General features: G+C 59.3%; 1 protein-coding gene across 1 annotated transcript; it reads right to left on the minus strand.

Annotated features, from left to right (window-relative positions):
• Positions 1-154: 154 nt before the first annotated feature.
• On the minus strand, positions 155-10,690 carry DLK2 (delta like non-canonical Notch ligand 2). The gene is made up of 6 exons (XM_075445656.1): positions 10,629-10,690; positions 7,964-8,065; positions 6,304-6,367; positions 3,781-3,911; positions 2,959-3,103; positions 155-2,426 (listed from the first exon to the last, which is right to left on the minus strand). The coding sequence occupies exons 2-6, from the start codon at positions 8,034-8,036 to the stop codon at positions 1,649-1,651; spliced, it is 1,191 nt and encodes a 396-aa protein (XP_075301771.1). The 5' UTR covers positions 8,037-8,065; positions 10,629-10,690; the 3' UTR covers positions 155-1,648.
• Between the last annotated feature and the right edge of the window lie 4,495 nt (positions 10,691-15,185).

The following is a 15,185-nucleotide window of genomic DNA, read 5'->3' on the forward strand; positions in this document are numbered from 1 at the left end:
ATTCTTGAGGGAAGTGATGAAAATGTTCATCCAGAACAAGGAGGTGAGCAACCTGATCTAATTGGATCTGCTGAGAGCAGGAGGTTGGTGTCCAGAGGTCCCTTCCAACCTAAATTATTTTATGATTCTCCGATACACTGTTTCTGGGCTTGTATTTGTTTTATTTGATAAAGGTACATCATCCATCCATGTATTAAAAAAATAATCTTTCTGATGAAGACCCAGTCCCATCTCCCAGGTCTCCCTCCTGGCTGAGGGCTCACTCCTCTGTCTGCTCTCTTCACACCAACTTGAACCCAGCTCTGCAGCCCTGCAGGCCAGTAGTAGGGTTTGGGTTGGGGAGTTTTTGTACCCCACTGCTTATCCCTCCACGCCCATGAGGAGGCATGGAAAACCCTGGCCCTGGCAGAGATGCTGACTGCTGCACACCAGACCAGCACAGGCAAGAGCAGACCTAGTACAAAGGCAAGTGACCTGGCCATCTACTGCCTCTTGGCTGTGCATTAGCAATGTCGGAGAGGGCAGTATCGTATCTGCTTCCTATGGTCATCCCAGGCTCGGCAGCCTGTCCTCACATCCACTGTGGGGAGCTCAGCCTTTGTTGTATCAAGAAGCGCTACAACGGCTGATTTAAGGTTAGCGCCAGCTGCCTGCCTTGGAGCGACTGGGAGAGGAAAGGATCTGCATCTCGTATTGCTCCTGAACCAGACACAGCACATCCCCAGCCTTGTCCATCTCCAGTTTCACCTGCGAGGGCATATCAGAAGGACCAGCTCAGGCCCAGAGGACCCCCAGAGGGGAGCAGGCCATGCTCCTCCTTCGCAGCAAACGGTGAGGCAGAAGTGCGTGCTGGAGAGGGGAAGGAGCTTGGTCGTTTGTGGCCAGACCAGAAAGGACGGCTCGGTAAGTGGGGGGAGAAGACCCCTGGATCATCAGGAGGAAAGTACAGAACGTGTTTGTAACCCCAAGTCTGACAGCAAGAGGACGGGGCATCACACAGGGCAGAAGAAGGGCACGAGGACACCCCAGGTGATCTCCAGAGTCTCTTTGAACTGGCTCCACAGAACCACAAGGCCAGGGAGCAAGGGTGTTTGCTCGTTCCTTAGGGACACGGCATCTGAAACGACAGCCTCCAGAAACAGCCAGGAGCCACCCCACCCAGTACAGGGGCAGAGAGGCCCGTGCAGCCATGACCGTCCTGAAGGCCTCAGAAGAAACATCCCAACACCAGCGGAAACGAGGACGAAGCCCCTTCCAGTAGTCACAGGAGTCACAAAGGGCCTGGCAGAATTTGGGCTTGCGAGAAGGTCGTACCCTCCTCAGCACTACCCATCCTGTTTCTGAGAGCTCACGTGGGACGATACCGGCACTGCGTGGCGTGGGCTGCCGCAAGCGGCATGTCGCCGCTCCCCCGCGGGGCTGGCCCAACACAGCTTTCAGATGCCTGCGTGTGCTGGGCTGCAGAAGGCTCAGGCCCAGGCAGGGCTATCACAACAATGCTTGACGCCCAGGGGTTTCGTTGACGCGTTTGCTGCCCTGGGAGCCCTTCCCCGCTTCCCAGCTTGTGCTAGCACGGCTCCTCAGGGTGCAGTTCGACGGGTCTGCCAGCACGACGACCTGGCAGGGGCCGTCTCGGAGTCCTCGCAGCTCACAGCTCCGTTGTCTTCCTGGGCTCGATCAGGACGGTGTTGAGCATGCCCACCTGACACTCTTGGTCTTGGAGCTTCCTTGCAGCCTGCGAAGGGCTTTGGCACCAGTTTGACCTCTGACGGCCCCTCTGCCAGTTCCTCAGCATTAGCAGGATGGTGATGAGGACCAGCACTGCTGTCAGCACCCCGAACACCAGCACTGTCACCAGCTGGGCTTCGCTCAGCCCTGAGTCCCTTTGGGTCACCACCTCCTTCACAGAGATTTTCAACAACCCTCCCCCCGGCTCCTTCTCGCTGTGGTTGGCCACGCGCCGCCCTGTGACCATGGTCCTGACAGGCTCTGGCTGTGTCACCCCTGGCATCTCACTGGTGGTACCTTTCACGCCCCCGACGTTCTCACGGTTCACAGGGTGGTAGGGGAGAGCCCAGGTGGGCTCAGGGACGGAGATCTCGCAGGTTTTGCCAGTGAAACGGTCAGGACACAAGCAGTCGTAGTCATTGATGCGGTCATAGCACTTTGCCCCATTTTTGCATGGCTGGCTGGCACAGTCGTTGATGTTGATGGTGCAGAAACGCCCTTCGAAGCCCACCTGGCACTGGCAGGAGAAGCGGTTGATCCCATCATGGCAGGTGGCACCGTTGGCACAGGGGCGCATCAGGCAGTCGTCCACGTCGTTCTCACAGAGAGCCCCCACGAAGCCAGCGAGGCACCGGCAGGTGAAGTTGCTGGCAAAGCCGTTTTCGTCTTGACACTGCCCCCCGTTCTTGCATGGAGACCTGCATGGAGAGAGCAAGGATGGGTCATGGCCATGGAAAGCAAGCAGCTTCCCCCACCCCAGGGAGGAAAACACACACAGCCGCTCGTGTGGCCAGTAGGTCCAGCACTGGCTCTCTCCCCGGGGGCAGCTATTCTCAGGGAGAAGACCAGGCAGGAGTTTCCACCTCCCTGAGTGAGAGGTGAGGGGACCTCCTCAAAGGCTGTGGCTGTGCATGGGCCCACCACCCACCAGGGATGGTCTTCAGCCAAACAATCCGAAGAGGAAACATGCCCTGCTGATGCTCCCCAAAGGCATGACGCATGTCAGCTCATCACACCCGCAGCAGCGAGGGACAGGAATCTCTTCAGGTCACAACATAGCAGGACTGCGCGGTGCATGCAGCTAAACCAAAGCCAAAGGTAGTTTTGGCTTAACTCCACCAGCACATGGAAATCCCACAGATACCGAGCCAAGCTGGGCCACAGCTTGGCAGTGTGTGACCTGAAGCTAATGCTGTCTGTAATCTTGCCGCCCCCACCGCTGTGTCTCACCCTGCCTTCTCACATGGCCCCGTCTTCATCTCACAGTCCTTCCCGTGGAAGCCTTCTGAACACAGGCAGGAATATTCCCCGTCTCGGTCGTAGATGCACTGAGCCCCATTCTGGCATGGGGACTGGTGTTCGCAGATGTGGATGTCTGAGGGGAAAGAAAAAGGTGGGAATTAGCAAGAAAAGAGAGGCAACATGGCCAATTCAGTCTCAGCACAGCCCGTCAAATGCAGGGGGGGATGGAAAAACGGCAGGAGCTTCTCCCGCCTCTGCTCCAACAGGCACCTGCAGCAACAGAAGTGCAGTGCCTGTGTGGTGCCTCCCAGCTACAGTCTGCAAAATGTAGACTTGGGGGGTGCAGAGAAAGCAAATAGTCCCACAAATCTGCATGACGTGAAGACGCTGTGCGCGCATCAGGCCAGCCAGTGCAGAGCTCTCTATGGCACAGAGGAGCCTCCGCGGCCGGAGGCAGGGAGTCCACTGGCCACTGCCAAAGGCAGGAAGCCCCAGGGGAAGCAGGAGGTGCTGCCCAGAGCCCAGCGCGGCGTGGGAAAGGCAATGAGTTCATCTGCTCCATTTCCTGAGGCTGGCCGGTGTCGCAGCAGCTCTTGCCGTGCAGCCAGGGAGCGGGTGCTGGCAGCCTGACCTCCGCTGCAGGATGGGGATGGGTCCCTGCTGTGGCAGCCAGGCAACATCCCACCTCCTGAGCAGCCCAGGTGGCATCACCTGGGTGGCTTCTGGCGATGCCGGGTCATCCAGCCATGCAGGGTGTCCTGGGCTTCTGCCCTCAGCACCAGAGGCTGGGATGTCCAGCCCACCACTCACCTTTGTCGCAGAACTTGCCGGCCCAGCCGCTGTGACAGATGCACTGCCAAGGCTGGTGGCACGTCCCGTGGAGACACCCTGGCATACGTACACACTCCTCACAGTACTCGCCCTCCCAGCCTGGATCGCACCTGCAGGAGGACAGAGCATGGCAGCGTGGTAAAACCCAAGCAGGGGCTGCGGAAAAGCTCGCTGTGCAGGCTTGCCGCAGATATGGCAGCACTAGGAAACCCTCCCAAAGCCCCCCAGGAACCTGCTGGCTGCCTCCTGCAGAGGAGGTCAGTACTGGCATCTCATCTTTGCAAGGAAGTGAGCAGATAGAGCAGGAGCAGACTCGCCTTCTGCAGCCAGGGAGGGTGAGGAGGCAGAAAGGGAGCTCAGCAGCTTCACTTTCACTGCCCACATCCCACTGCTGTCCAGCCAACCACTCTGTACATGCCACCGCGTTAGCTCAGCAATTCCCGCACCTCTCCTATCGCACAGCCACTCTGATGGGCAGAGACAAGCCTCAGCCCTAACCCTGAACTCCCTGAGGTAAAGGGACAGGAGCCCCCTGAGGCTCGCGTGTTTCATCATGCCCCTCTGCATTAGAATATGTGTCACTTTTCGTCTGAAGTGCACCGTGATCCAGCTGCAAACCCTTGCTTGCCCGTGGCTGGCACATGGAATAGACCTATAAACCAGCTCGCGAGGGCAGTGTGATGGGAAAACCAGCAGCACACAACAAGTCTTCTGGCCCTCGAAGAGCGGGGCAGTGCCGATGGCGAAGTAAAGCCAAGCTGCGTTGCTCCAGTGGCTTCCATCAGGCCTGCCAGCTCCAAGGAGGAAAGCAAGCGATAACAAGACAAGAGCTGAGTGGAGGCGGCACCAGCCACAGCAAAAGCTATACTCAAAACAGCATGAAATTAAACGTGACAAAGCCAAAATGGTCTCTAGAGTAAGCAAGGGGGTTCATTTTCATGGCTGGGGCTCATTTCAGCGCGATGTGCGGTGACTGCAGCTTTGCCAGGCCAGTCCAAGGCTGCACTTTCACACCTGGAGAGGCTATAGTCACTGCAAGTTGTTCCAAAGAGATGAGGAAAACGGTTAAAAGAAGAAGTATATATGTTAATTAGAGGCTTTTTGATGGGAATGGATACAATACCATCTATCTGATAGAGTCTGGGAAAATGCATTCATACCTGGACAGCCATGAGCTTACAGAGGGCTGTGGGCACCCCTACCCCCTGGTACTCACAGGCTGCAGGCACCATCAGCTCTTCCCCTCCTCTGAAAAGGGAGATGGCCAACCCAAAAATTGCCAGGGAGGGGGCCAAGCAAGCAGACAAGTCTCCTTGACTTGGGGGTGAATTCAGTGGGCCACTGCCAAGCTGCTGAAGGCCTGAAATCTGGGGCAGCAACTGCCGTGTGCCTCCACCAGAAAAACTTGCAGCTGGATTGCCCACCACATGGAGAAGTGCAGTGTCTCTGGCCGAGGCTTCACAGCACCAAGCTCCCCCGAACAGCCACAGCCGCTGAAAGCGCTCAGGGAGAAGCGAGCTCTTCGCAGCTGCAACTGGGGACCCAGCAAACCCAGCGCTGGACGCTCCCTGGTGCAGCAGTCCGTGCGGTTACGGTCACCGCCAGGCCACATCTGCTGCATTAGGTAGGAACGAAGGGCCCCGGCGTGGTGCGAGGCTGGGGGCCGTGCTGCGGACTGGGGCCCCAGGGAGAAGAACGGGCAGCCTGTCCCCTTGCGGTGTCCAGGCCAGTCTGTAGCAGCCCGCTGCTCCCGGGGCCGCCCTGCGGGCTGGGGGCTCTGGGCAGCCCTACGGTGGGACGGGAGGCAGTGTCCAGGGCCATGGCAGCCCAGGGCAGCCCTGTGGCTGCTTCTCAGGCTGAAGGGTAGGGTCGGGCTCTGAGCTTTGCCCCTGCAGGATCTGGGCACCCGCTGCAGCCGGGACGCCAGGGATCACGCACACGCTTCTGCTGTGGGACAGAGGTGGCCCCAACTTGCTGGCGAGCCCTTTGTGAAAACACCCAGAGATCCACCCCGCAGCCCAGGCTTCAGAGAACGGAACCCTGGTGCCCTCAGACATCTACAGGCACATCAGCAGCTCTTCTTTTCCATGTTCCCAGACAGAGCGTCCCCATCTCAAACATCAAGTAAGCCAAGAAAGCTGGCTGCGCCCCAAGCCCACACTGCTGCCTGATGACTTTCCTCACCATATCGGAGCCTGAAGGCTCCCTCCCATCACCCAGGCATGGCCAGGCTGTCCCACGCTCCCATCTAGACAAAAAGGGCTCAGCAGAATGACGTTGGTCAGTGCGCGGTGGGGGGGACCCACTGGAAGGGGACCAGTAAGCTGCCGATGGATCACAGTCTCCCACTCCAGAGGCCACTGGGTAAAAAAACAGCAGAGTCGCCGATTCCAGGCGCCTCAGCTTGGGACAGGGGTGCAAGCACCAGGGATGCAGCATGAAGAGAGGGAGAGCAGTTACGGTCAGGGGCAGCAGGAGTGGGGAGCCAAGAACGAGCTGTACCTGCACTTCCCATCCTGGTCACAGCAGCCATGGGCGAGATTACAGCGCTCGCTGCAGTCATCACCTACAAGGCAGGAGACAGGGGGAGTTAGGTTAAGCACAAACCGTGGATGACTCCAGATCTGCTGGCAGCCCTGCTGGCTCACAGCTTTTTTTTCCTTCCTAAGCGCTCAGCCTGCCCTTTCCCAGAACTGTAAGGCGGGGGACCTTCCTTTCAGCGGCTGGATGCCTCATGAGGGATGAGGATTTTGCAGTCACCCAAGCAGTGATAACTCTGCCTTTATGGACAAATTGGACACTGCTTCAAAACTACTTGCTCTCTCATCATCCCCCTCGCTCTCTCTCTGCTGCCTCCCTTAGACTTCGGGCCCTTCTGGGCAAGAGCTGGGGCTGCCCGTGCGTTAAGGCAACCTGTGTAATAGGGCCTGACCCACCTGGGACCTTGGTCCCACGGACGTGTGACAAGCATGGTGGGAAAGCTCAGGACCAGGTACTGCAAGGGGCACAAAGGGACCGAGGACGGATCCTCTTTATCTCCCAGGATGTCCTCATTCCCAGGGACAGCTGTGGGCACAGAGCAGTCCGGTCAGGGCTCCTGCCCTCTGTCAGGACCCAGCTGCCAGCACTCCCACTCTGGTGTGGGGAGGCAGGACTGGGCAGGACTGGGCATCGCAAAGAGCCAGGTATCCTGTTCTGTTTACTTATTTAAAGGCTGCAGGAGCTGTAACTGAGCCGTGGCCTCACCATGCCACTTCTCATCCCCAGCTTGGTGCTGGCCTGCTTTCTCCAGCCAGGTGTCCCCTTTCATCTCCACTTTCCCCTCTCCCCCATCACTTGCCCGCATCTTAGCTCCAAGGGGAGCTGGCTCGTTCCAGCTCCACGGGCAGAGGAGCTAAAGCACATGTCAGGAGGCACAGGGTTTCTCCAGGAGCCCAGCGTGGTCCCAGGCCAGGCCCAGGAGATGAACACTTTTAGCTGACTGAGACCCTCCATCCCCGACTGGGGTAGGTTAAAGCCCCCGTGCCAAGAGGCGCACTCAGGCTTTCCCCAAACCGTGCGATGCCCTGCCTAGGAGGCAAGCAAGGGCAGAAATCACCCATCCGCATCCACGCATTTTTCCTGCAGTGAGGCGGCGGGTCCCACCGCTCGGGGTAAGAGCCTCCCAAAACAAGCCCCCGCAGAGCTGGAGCAGCATCCTGGGAGCAGCCCAAGCCTAGGTACTGTCATCCTTCCTATTTGTAACTACATCTCCTGGCAGATGGCTCTGGGAACTCACTGCTTATCCAGAGCAAGGGGAGAGCAAACTAATCTTTGGGAAGGGATTTTGTCTCACGGGATCCAGGATTAGCCATTCGGTTTTGCGATCTTCTTTCCCCCTCACCATGCCCCTTTGAATAGTCTCATCAGCTCACCGACCCATTCACCCTGACTGCGAGAGGCAGAGCAGCGAGACTGACACTCCCATGGGCACCAAAGCCAGGGTCTCTACGGTTGCCACCAGTCACCTCCCAGGTGCCGTATGACTGAGCAGCGTTGTCTGGTCTTCCAGGTCAGGCCAGCTCTATTTTGTACAGAGAACTGAGGGGACTTCAGCAATGCTATAAGGACAGGTTTGGAAAGATGGTGTAAGAGAGAAGGACCCATGTCTACAGAGACTCACCTTGGGCAAGCTGGTGATGGGCCAAGAGGATCCAAACCAAGGACATGAGCTGGAGACAGAAGCTCCTGAGCATGGTCAGTGTGGCCCCACCGAGATGAACACCTACAGAGAGAAAAACAGCAAGCTCAGAAAAATCCCCTGGCTGACACCGCAGCTTCACTTCACGCATCTCTTCCTCTCCACTACCCGGGAGTTTTGAGCTGAAACAGCCAGTTTTGTACGGACTTGTCACTGCACTCCTCTCTGTCCTTCCAGACTCCCTCCTCCAAGGCAACGCTGGAGCACTAAGAATCAAGCAGCCTTTTAAAATGTATGTACAGGTGAATTGAGCATGCACGCTCAATCCTGAGCACGGAATAGCCCAGGCTGTTACACTGCACCTTGGAGCACCTGGCCCTGCTAGCTGCTGCCAAGAGAGCAGAAGGCTCTAGCAACCTCAGCCCAGCTGTGGGGACCTTTATCTTCCTTCCTCCGGTCCAGGGGGGGATTCAGCTTCGTGTTAGGATCTCTCCAGCGCATCTTAAATAAATAGATGGGCTGAGTCTTTTTACAGCACCCCGGCTGCTTTCCAAGCCCTTTGGGAAGAGTGTGGCCAGCAGGTCGAGGGAGGTTCTCCCTCCCCTCTGCTCTGCCCTGGTGAGGCCCCATCTGGAGTGCTGTGTTTAGTTCTGGGCTCCCCAGTTCAAGAAAGATGAGGAGCTGCTGGAGAGTCCAGCGGAGGGCTACGAGGATGATGAGGAGACTGGAGCATCTCTCCTATGAGGAAAAGCTGAGGGAGCTGGGCTTGTTCAGCCTGAAGAAGAGAAGGCTGCGAGGGGACCTAATAAATGTTTATAAATATCTTAAGCGTGGGTGTCAGGAGGATGGGGCCAGACTCTTTTCAGTGGTGCCCAGCAACAGGACAAGGGGCAATGGGCACAAACTGAGGCACAGGAAGTTCCGTCTGAACATGAGGAGGAACTTCTTCCCTCTGAGGGTGACGGAGCACTGGAACAGGCTGCCCAGGGAGGTTGTGGAGTCTCCTTCTCTGGAGATATTCAAGACCCACCTGGACAAGGTCCTGTGCAGCCTGCTGTAGGTGACCCTGCTTCGGCAGGGGGGTTGGACTGGGTGACCCACAGAGGTCCCTTCCAACCCCTACCATTCTGTGATTCTGTGATTCTGTGAGGAGTTCAGGAGACCCAGCAGGCAGTAAATGGCAGCCCCTTCCAGCCCGAGGGAGCGAAGCGACAGGTGGGGCAGGAAACGCAAGCAGGCACCTCTTGCTCCGTGCGGTCCCTTTCCTCGGCTGTCCTGCAGAGAGCCCCGTCAGCCCAGGGTTCCTGCACCCATCTATTTGCCGACCACCTCCTGCCCTCCTGAAGTAACATTAAATACTTTCCAAAAAACGCTTCATTCCCTCCCAGCCTTCTGGGGTTGTTAAGGGCAGGAAATTCGAGGGTGATATCATAAATATATTACTATAATGAGATGGGAGGGGTTAAACAGTTCTGCTAGGAGAGTGGTGAAGGTATGGAGCAGACTCCATCCAGCTGCGTGGGTGTGATGGACAGGGACCATTCTACTTTCAGCTCGACTCCTCAGCTCGGGGAGGTGGTGTTGGGTCGAGAGCTGCCCTGAAAGACTCCTCAGATGGGGAGAGAAGTCCTCCCACCCGCCCACATGTAGACATGCATTGCAGGAAGAGGTTTTGGGGTCCCTGCTAAGGACTTCACCCGTCTGGACCAGGCAAAATAGCCCACAAGAAGCAACGATGTTGCTCGAAGCATCTCTCCAGCAAACAAACCATCACTGACGAAGGACGCAGCGCTTCCAGAGGGGCTACAGGAAGCTACTGCCACTGCCCCAGCCAAACCCCAGCGTGGACCTCCGAATCCTCCCTCCCCATGGTCCCCTCCTCACCGCGCTCGCAGGACCCTCCTGTGCCTCCTGCCCCAAAACGCCGGGCAGCATTGGAATAATTCAGGGCTGGACGGTTGGTCTCCTGTTCCTCCAGGGCTGCGAGGAGCTCAACCTCCCACCACAGGTCACTGCCAATGTTGTTTCCCAAGGCACAGCCTCTCAGGCCCTCTGACGTAGCCGCCCCACGGCCACCGCTCCTGGCGACCACCCAGGGACCACCCTGGACCCCGGCAAGGCAGCAGGGGCATCCCGGGGGGCAGCCGGTGCCCGAGGGAGGTGTGAGCAGCACCTGGGCAGGCCTGGCCTCGGGTCACAGGGACACGGGAGGGACATCCCTTGGTCCCACTCCTCCGCTGTGGCCTGGCCGGGTCGGGGGCTACCAGCCCCCCGGGCGGCTGCGGGCTGTTAGGGACGCCCCCGGCAGATATCAACCTGCCCCTCGGGGGTACCAGGGACCTCCGTCCGGTTGGGGGCTCCCAGCGACAACCCCAGGAGGGGGGGCTACCGGGCGCTGCCCCCCAGACCGGGGCTATCAGGGACCTCCTCCGGGCTGGGGGTCCGGGGGCGGGGGTGGGAACCCGGCGGATGCCGCGCCGCTGCGGATCGCCCCCCCGCCCCCCCCCCCCCTTCCTTTGGGACCACCCCGAGCCCCCAGTGCCCCGCCGAGAGGCACGGCCCTGAGGCCGGCTCGGCGGCGGGGGGACCCCGGGGTGGGCTGCCGGTCCCTGCCGCGCTCTCCCCCCCCCCCCCCCGCCCCGCTCACCTCGGCGACGCGGCGGGTGGCGGTGCGGCTACCGCGGGGCTGCGCGGCGGCGGGGGGCGGCCATGCCCGGCGCGGCGCGGCGGGGCCGAGGAGCGCGGGGCTGCGGAGGGAGCTGCCGCGCCGTGTGCCGCGCCGTGTGCCGCTCCGCTCCTCCCGCCGCGCAGCCCCGGCCGCCTGCCAGCGGCTGCGTGTGCCTGCACATCCCCGCTCCCTCCCCGGGACATCCCGCCTCCCGCCGCCCCGGACCGCGGGCAGCCCCCCGCCACGGCCCCGCTCCCGCCGCCGGGGCCGGCCCCCCGCCCCTTCACCGCCACGGGGGGCCGGGGGAGCGGCCCGCGGGGGATGGAGCGGAGCCCCGGGCTGGGGGTGCCCTTTGCGCTGCCGGGGAGACCCCGCCCGGGGCTCGGGGGGCTGGGGGGGGGGGGGAGGCGGTCGCACGCAGAGGCTTGGCTGGGGGTCCGGCCCGCTGCTGGCGGCCTCCCGCCGGGCACGACCCCCTCCCAGCCCGGCTCCGCTCTCAGGTGCGGGGCGATCCGAGCCCCCGCTTCGCTCAGGGTACCCGAAACGAGCCAAGAGGCCTCCTGCAGCCGCTCCCGGCCGGGCTCAGGGGCCGCTGACGCACCGCCGCTGGCAACCCGAAGGGTTAAGAAGCCCCATCCTTAAAGCAGAGGGGCAAGGTGGGACCATCACCCTACAAGAAAGAAGCCACCCGGCGAAGCTGTGCTCCCCGGCGCTTCTCTTGCCGCCGCTCTCAAGCCATGGACGCCAGCGCCTCGACGAACAAGAAGACGACCCTGGGAGAGGGGCTGGGCTGTCATGTCTTCTGGAGGAACAGCTGCCCGCTCTCCTCCTCACCTTGCATGGCCCTCTCCACTACTTAACAAGATCGTATCTGTCACCTTCAAAGGTCCTAGCGATCCTTAATGAGATTACAAGTTCATCTCAGCCGGCCCTCTCTTACCCCTGCGCCCCACGAGTTGTGCTGTTTTCCACCAGGAAAGAAGAAGAACCACGTCCTACTGGCACTTAGGCGGATGCTTCCACATCCCATCTCATCCCACCAGACAAAGCTCACCCCGTCCCTGCTCTCACCTTCTCTGGCCCCCCCGGCCCTGTGCAGCTCCTGACAGCCCCGTCAGCACCATGCACCCTGTGGCAGCCATGGGTGGCTCTGCGGGCCCCAGCGCCCCAGGACAGCCCAACAGCCAGCAGCTCCATCAAAGCCCAGCTCTCTGCCGACTCTGGCTGAGGACCCCTGCTTGCTCCATCCTCAGCAGGTCTGGACAGCACAACTTTACTGAGTGATAGCATGGGAGCCTCCCACCCTGCCCACCGCTGCAGGAGCTGCCTCTTTCCTGCCTCTTGCCCGCTCTCCTGTTGGCCAGGAGCACTGTTCCTTGTCCTTGCCTGTGTCTTCCTCTCTCCGTCACCCTACCTAACTGCTCCAAGGTCCTCAAGGGCCGGAGAGGTCCAAATGTCCTGCAGCTCAGGCTGCTCCATCAGCTTGTGGGACAGGTGTGCACCAGCTCTGTTCTGTGGTTCAACTCTCAACGCTTCACGTCCAGCTCAGCCTGCTTCTGAGTCCTGGTTCACACCATATCTGGGACTTACAGCAAAAGTGAGAGGGGGAGGCTGAGGGCAAAGCACAGCTCCTGGTACTCAGTTAAAAACCAGACAGCCTCTCCTTCAGTCACTGCTGCTCGAGGACCTGGGAGGATCCACCTTTCTCTTCCGAAACCCGTAACACCCTCACTTCCATTCTTTGCTCTGCCAGTCATGGTTGGAGGACAAGTTTTTACTGGAGGCACCTCCAACATGGAGTGCAGGCTGCTCAGCCTCACCCTCACCTTCCTCCTTCAAATCCCGCTGCCTACACGGATTGTCTTGGGCACAACACCACCTCCCGCCACACTCTCACTCGCTCTCGCGCTCCCTGGTGGGATCTGCCCCGGTCCCGACCCCACTGCAACGCCATTGCATGGCCGTGCCTGTGTGCTCTTAAACCCCACTTGGTTAAACGCGCCGAAGAAAACCCTCTGGACACTGTGTGTGTGTTTGAAAGGGTGGGCAGGAGGGCGCTTGTGGAGGGATCCCTGCACACACCGGTATCCGTAAGTGTCTGTGCCCACAACATGAGCGCTGCAGGAGAGAGAGACAGGGTTAGGCTGAGTGGGACATGTGGCTCTTCCCATGCCACTTCTCTCAGAGGTGAGAGCAATGGCACGGGGCGAGGGCCGTCCAGGCTGAGGAGGTGCAGTTGGTTGCTGGAGATCTGAAAGCAGAGGCAGGCAGGGGAATGGAGAACCGAAACCAGGGCAGGATTTCAGAGAGGGTAAAGTGGGCATATCGAGGAAACGGGGTTTGGGGTTTGAGGTTTGGGTTTGCGTGTGAGTATCACAGACAGAACCAGGCAGGAATGGGTGGGAGTAAAAAAGGTGGGTACAGAGGAGGGGGAAGGAACCAGAAGGGAACCCCAAGCACCGCGGACCTTGAGTGTGCTCTTTCCTCAGCACTGAAGGGCTCCTGTCCCGTCCCCAGGCACACTCCTGAGCACCAGGCTTGCTCTTGCAGTCCCTGGGCTGCCCAGGGTGATTCAGGCAGAGCAGCTCTATTTGTGGACCCAGGAAATGGGTGTTGAGGAGGGGATTCCTGCACTTGGCTTAGACCCTGCTCTACTGGGCTCTGATCCCTGCCATGCCATCCCTAGAGGCGTCTCAGATGGAACAGCTGCTGGGTCAGAATTAGGAAGGATTTTTTCCTAGCCATAAGAGTCCCCCCACTGCTTTTCCCTCCGGTGAAGGAAATCCCACAAAGCAGGGACCTGGAGTGGGAACTGGAATGACCTGTCGCCAGGGTCTCCCCCTCTGACGCATGTCAGCCGCAGGCTCCTTCCCCTGCCATCCTTCCAACGCACCATCACCGTTCGCAGCCGCAGGGAGGAATTACCTGTCAAAACCAGTTGGAGCTGCTTCCCTTTCTTCCAGCGTCTGGGACCTGCACCTTGGAGGCAGCCGGACATCAGGGGCGAGGAGAGGATGCTGGGCTGAAGGAACAGGTGATGTTGCCTCTTCTCCTCTACCGAGGAGCCTTCCCCAGAGCAAGGAGAGAAAGAAGCTCTTCCCTGTGCAGAAGCTGGGAGAAATTCACCCCTTCCTGCCTGCTCTAATGCCTCGAGGAAGGCAGAGGAGCAGCACAAACCGTCTGGAAAAAGACCGCAAACACCTCCGAGCTGCCAACTCAAACGACCATCTTCTCCCGCAGCTCTCGCTCCGGGTCACCCTCTCCGCCTTACGCATGGCACCAGCCCGGGGCCTGTGGGTTAAAACAAATGTTCTCCCCCATCCCACCCCCCTTTCTTTTCCCATTCCGCCCCAGCCCACAACAAACATCAGCAGCTCGCCGGCCCCGCAGCCATGTAACCCAACCCCGGCCATTGTTCCCCCTTCCCCAAGGTCTATATTTGACTCTGCGGCAGCACCGTGGCCGTGCGTGTGTGTGTGTGCGCGCGTGTGTGTGCACGCTCACTGCACACACGCTCCGATATTTGCTCAGAGTCCCATTCCCCAGATGCCCGGGATTGCTTAGAAATAGCTTCCATTGGCAGTAGGTGTTTGTGCCTGCCATGGGGAAGTGGAGGGGGCGGGTGAAAGAGAAGCAGGGAGAGGGTGAAGGTCGAAGGTGGAAAACCTCCTGGCTCTTCCCTCCCAGTCTGCACCACCTAGATGATCTGCCGCCCTGCGGAGCCTGGCCGGGCCGACAGACGGCAATGCACACAGCAGTGGGACTGGCAGCAGACCTGGGGAATGATGGAGAAGAGGCCAAGCTGTCGTCTTAGTGAACCCATCTCATGTCGCCCTGGCCGGAGTATCTCTCGCTGGTGGCAAAGTGCAGTTCAGCCTCCAAAAGCCCTTCAAACCTACCTAGGTCTGGGCACTGAGGCCGCCAGAAATGGCACAGGGTGTACCTAATTCCCTTAGCCTGGTGGCTTTGCGAGGGGTGTCTCAGCATATGGGAGCTGTCCCAGGATTCACTCTCCTCCATTTCAGTACTGCATTCATGGTAGCCACCTTGGGCTACCCTGGGATGTATTTTGTGTTTTCCAAAAGCCTCCAGGAATGCTGCCCAAGCCTGGTGTCACATTCCCTGTGACCCTGGAGTCCCTGAGAACACTGCCTAGGATCAGCATGAGCCTCTTTTATTTGCACCCTTTGCAGCCTGCCAGGACACCTGGCAAAATCAGAAACAAGTGCAGTCAAAACACACAACAGGAAGGACCGCCTTTATCCTAAACATCGATGATCTAGGGAACTCCTTGCCACTGGGTAACAAGAAAAGGCATTCATTTCAAAAGTGACTAGACATCTATATAGGTAGTGAGGATAAATAGAAATGAACTCCGTAGTGCTAGAAAACCTCCTGTTTCAGGGCACTGAAGAAAAGCTCCAGGCCGTGGAGTGAGGAGCAGCTTTCCACAAGGGCAGGTTCTTCAGTAATTTTGCTCAGACAAATGCTTGTACCTTCCCCTGAGCCGTGCGGACCCAGCCCTGGGAGAGGAAG

This window comes from Opisthocomus hoazin, chromosome 2 (genome assembly GCF_030867145.1).
Source record: "Opisthocomus hoazin isolate bOpiHoa1 chromosome 2, bOpiHoa1.hap1, whole genome shotgun sequence".
NCBI classification, from domain to species: Eukaryota; Metazoa; Chordata; class Aves; order Opisthocomiformes; family Opisthocomidae; genus Opisthocomus; species Opisthocomus hoazin.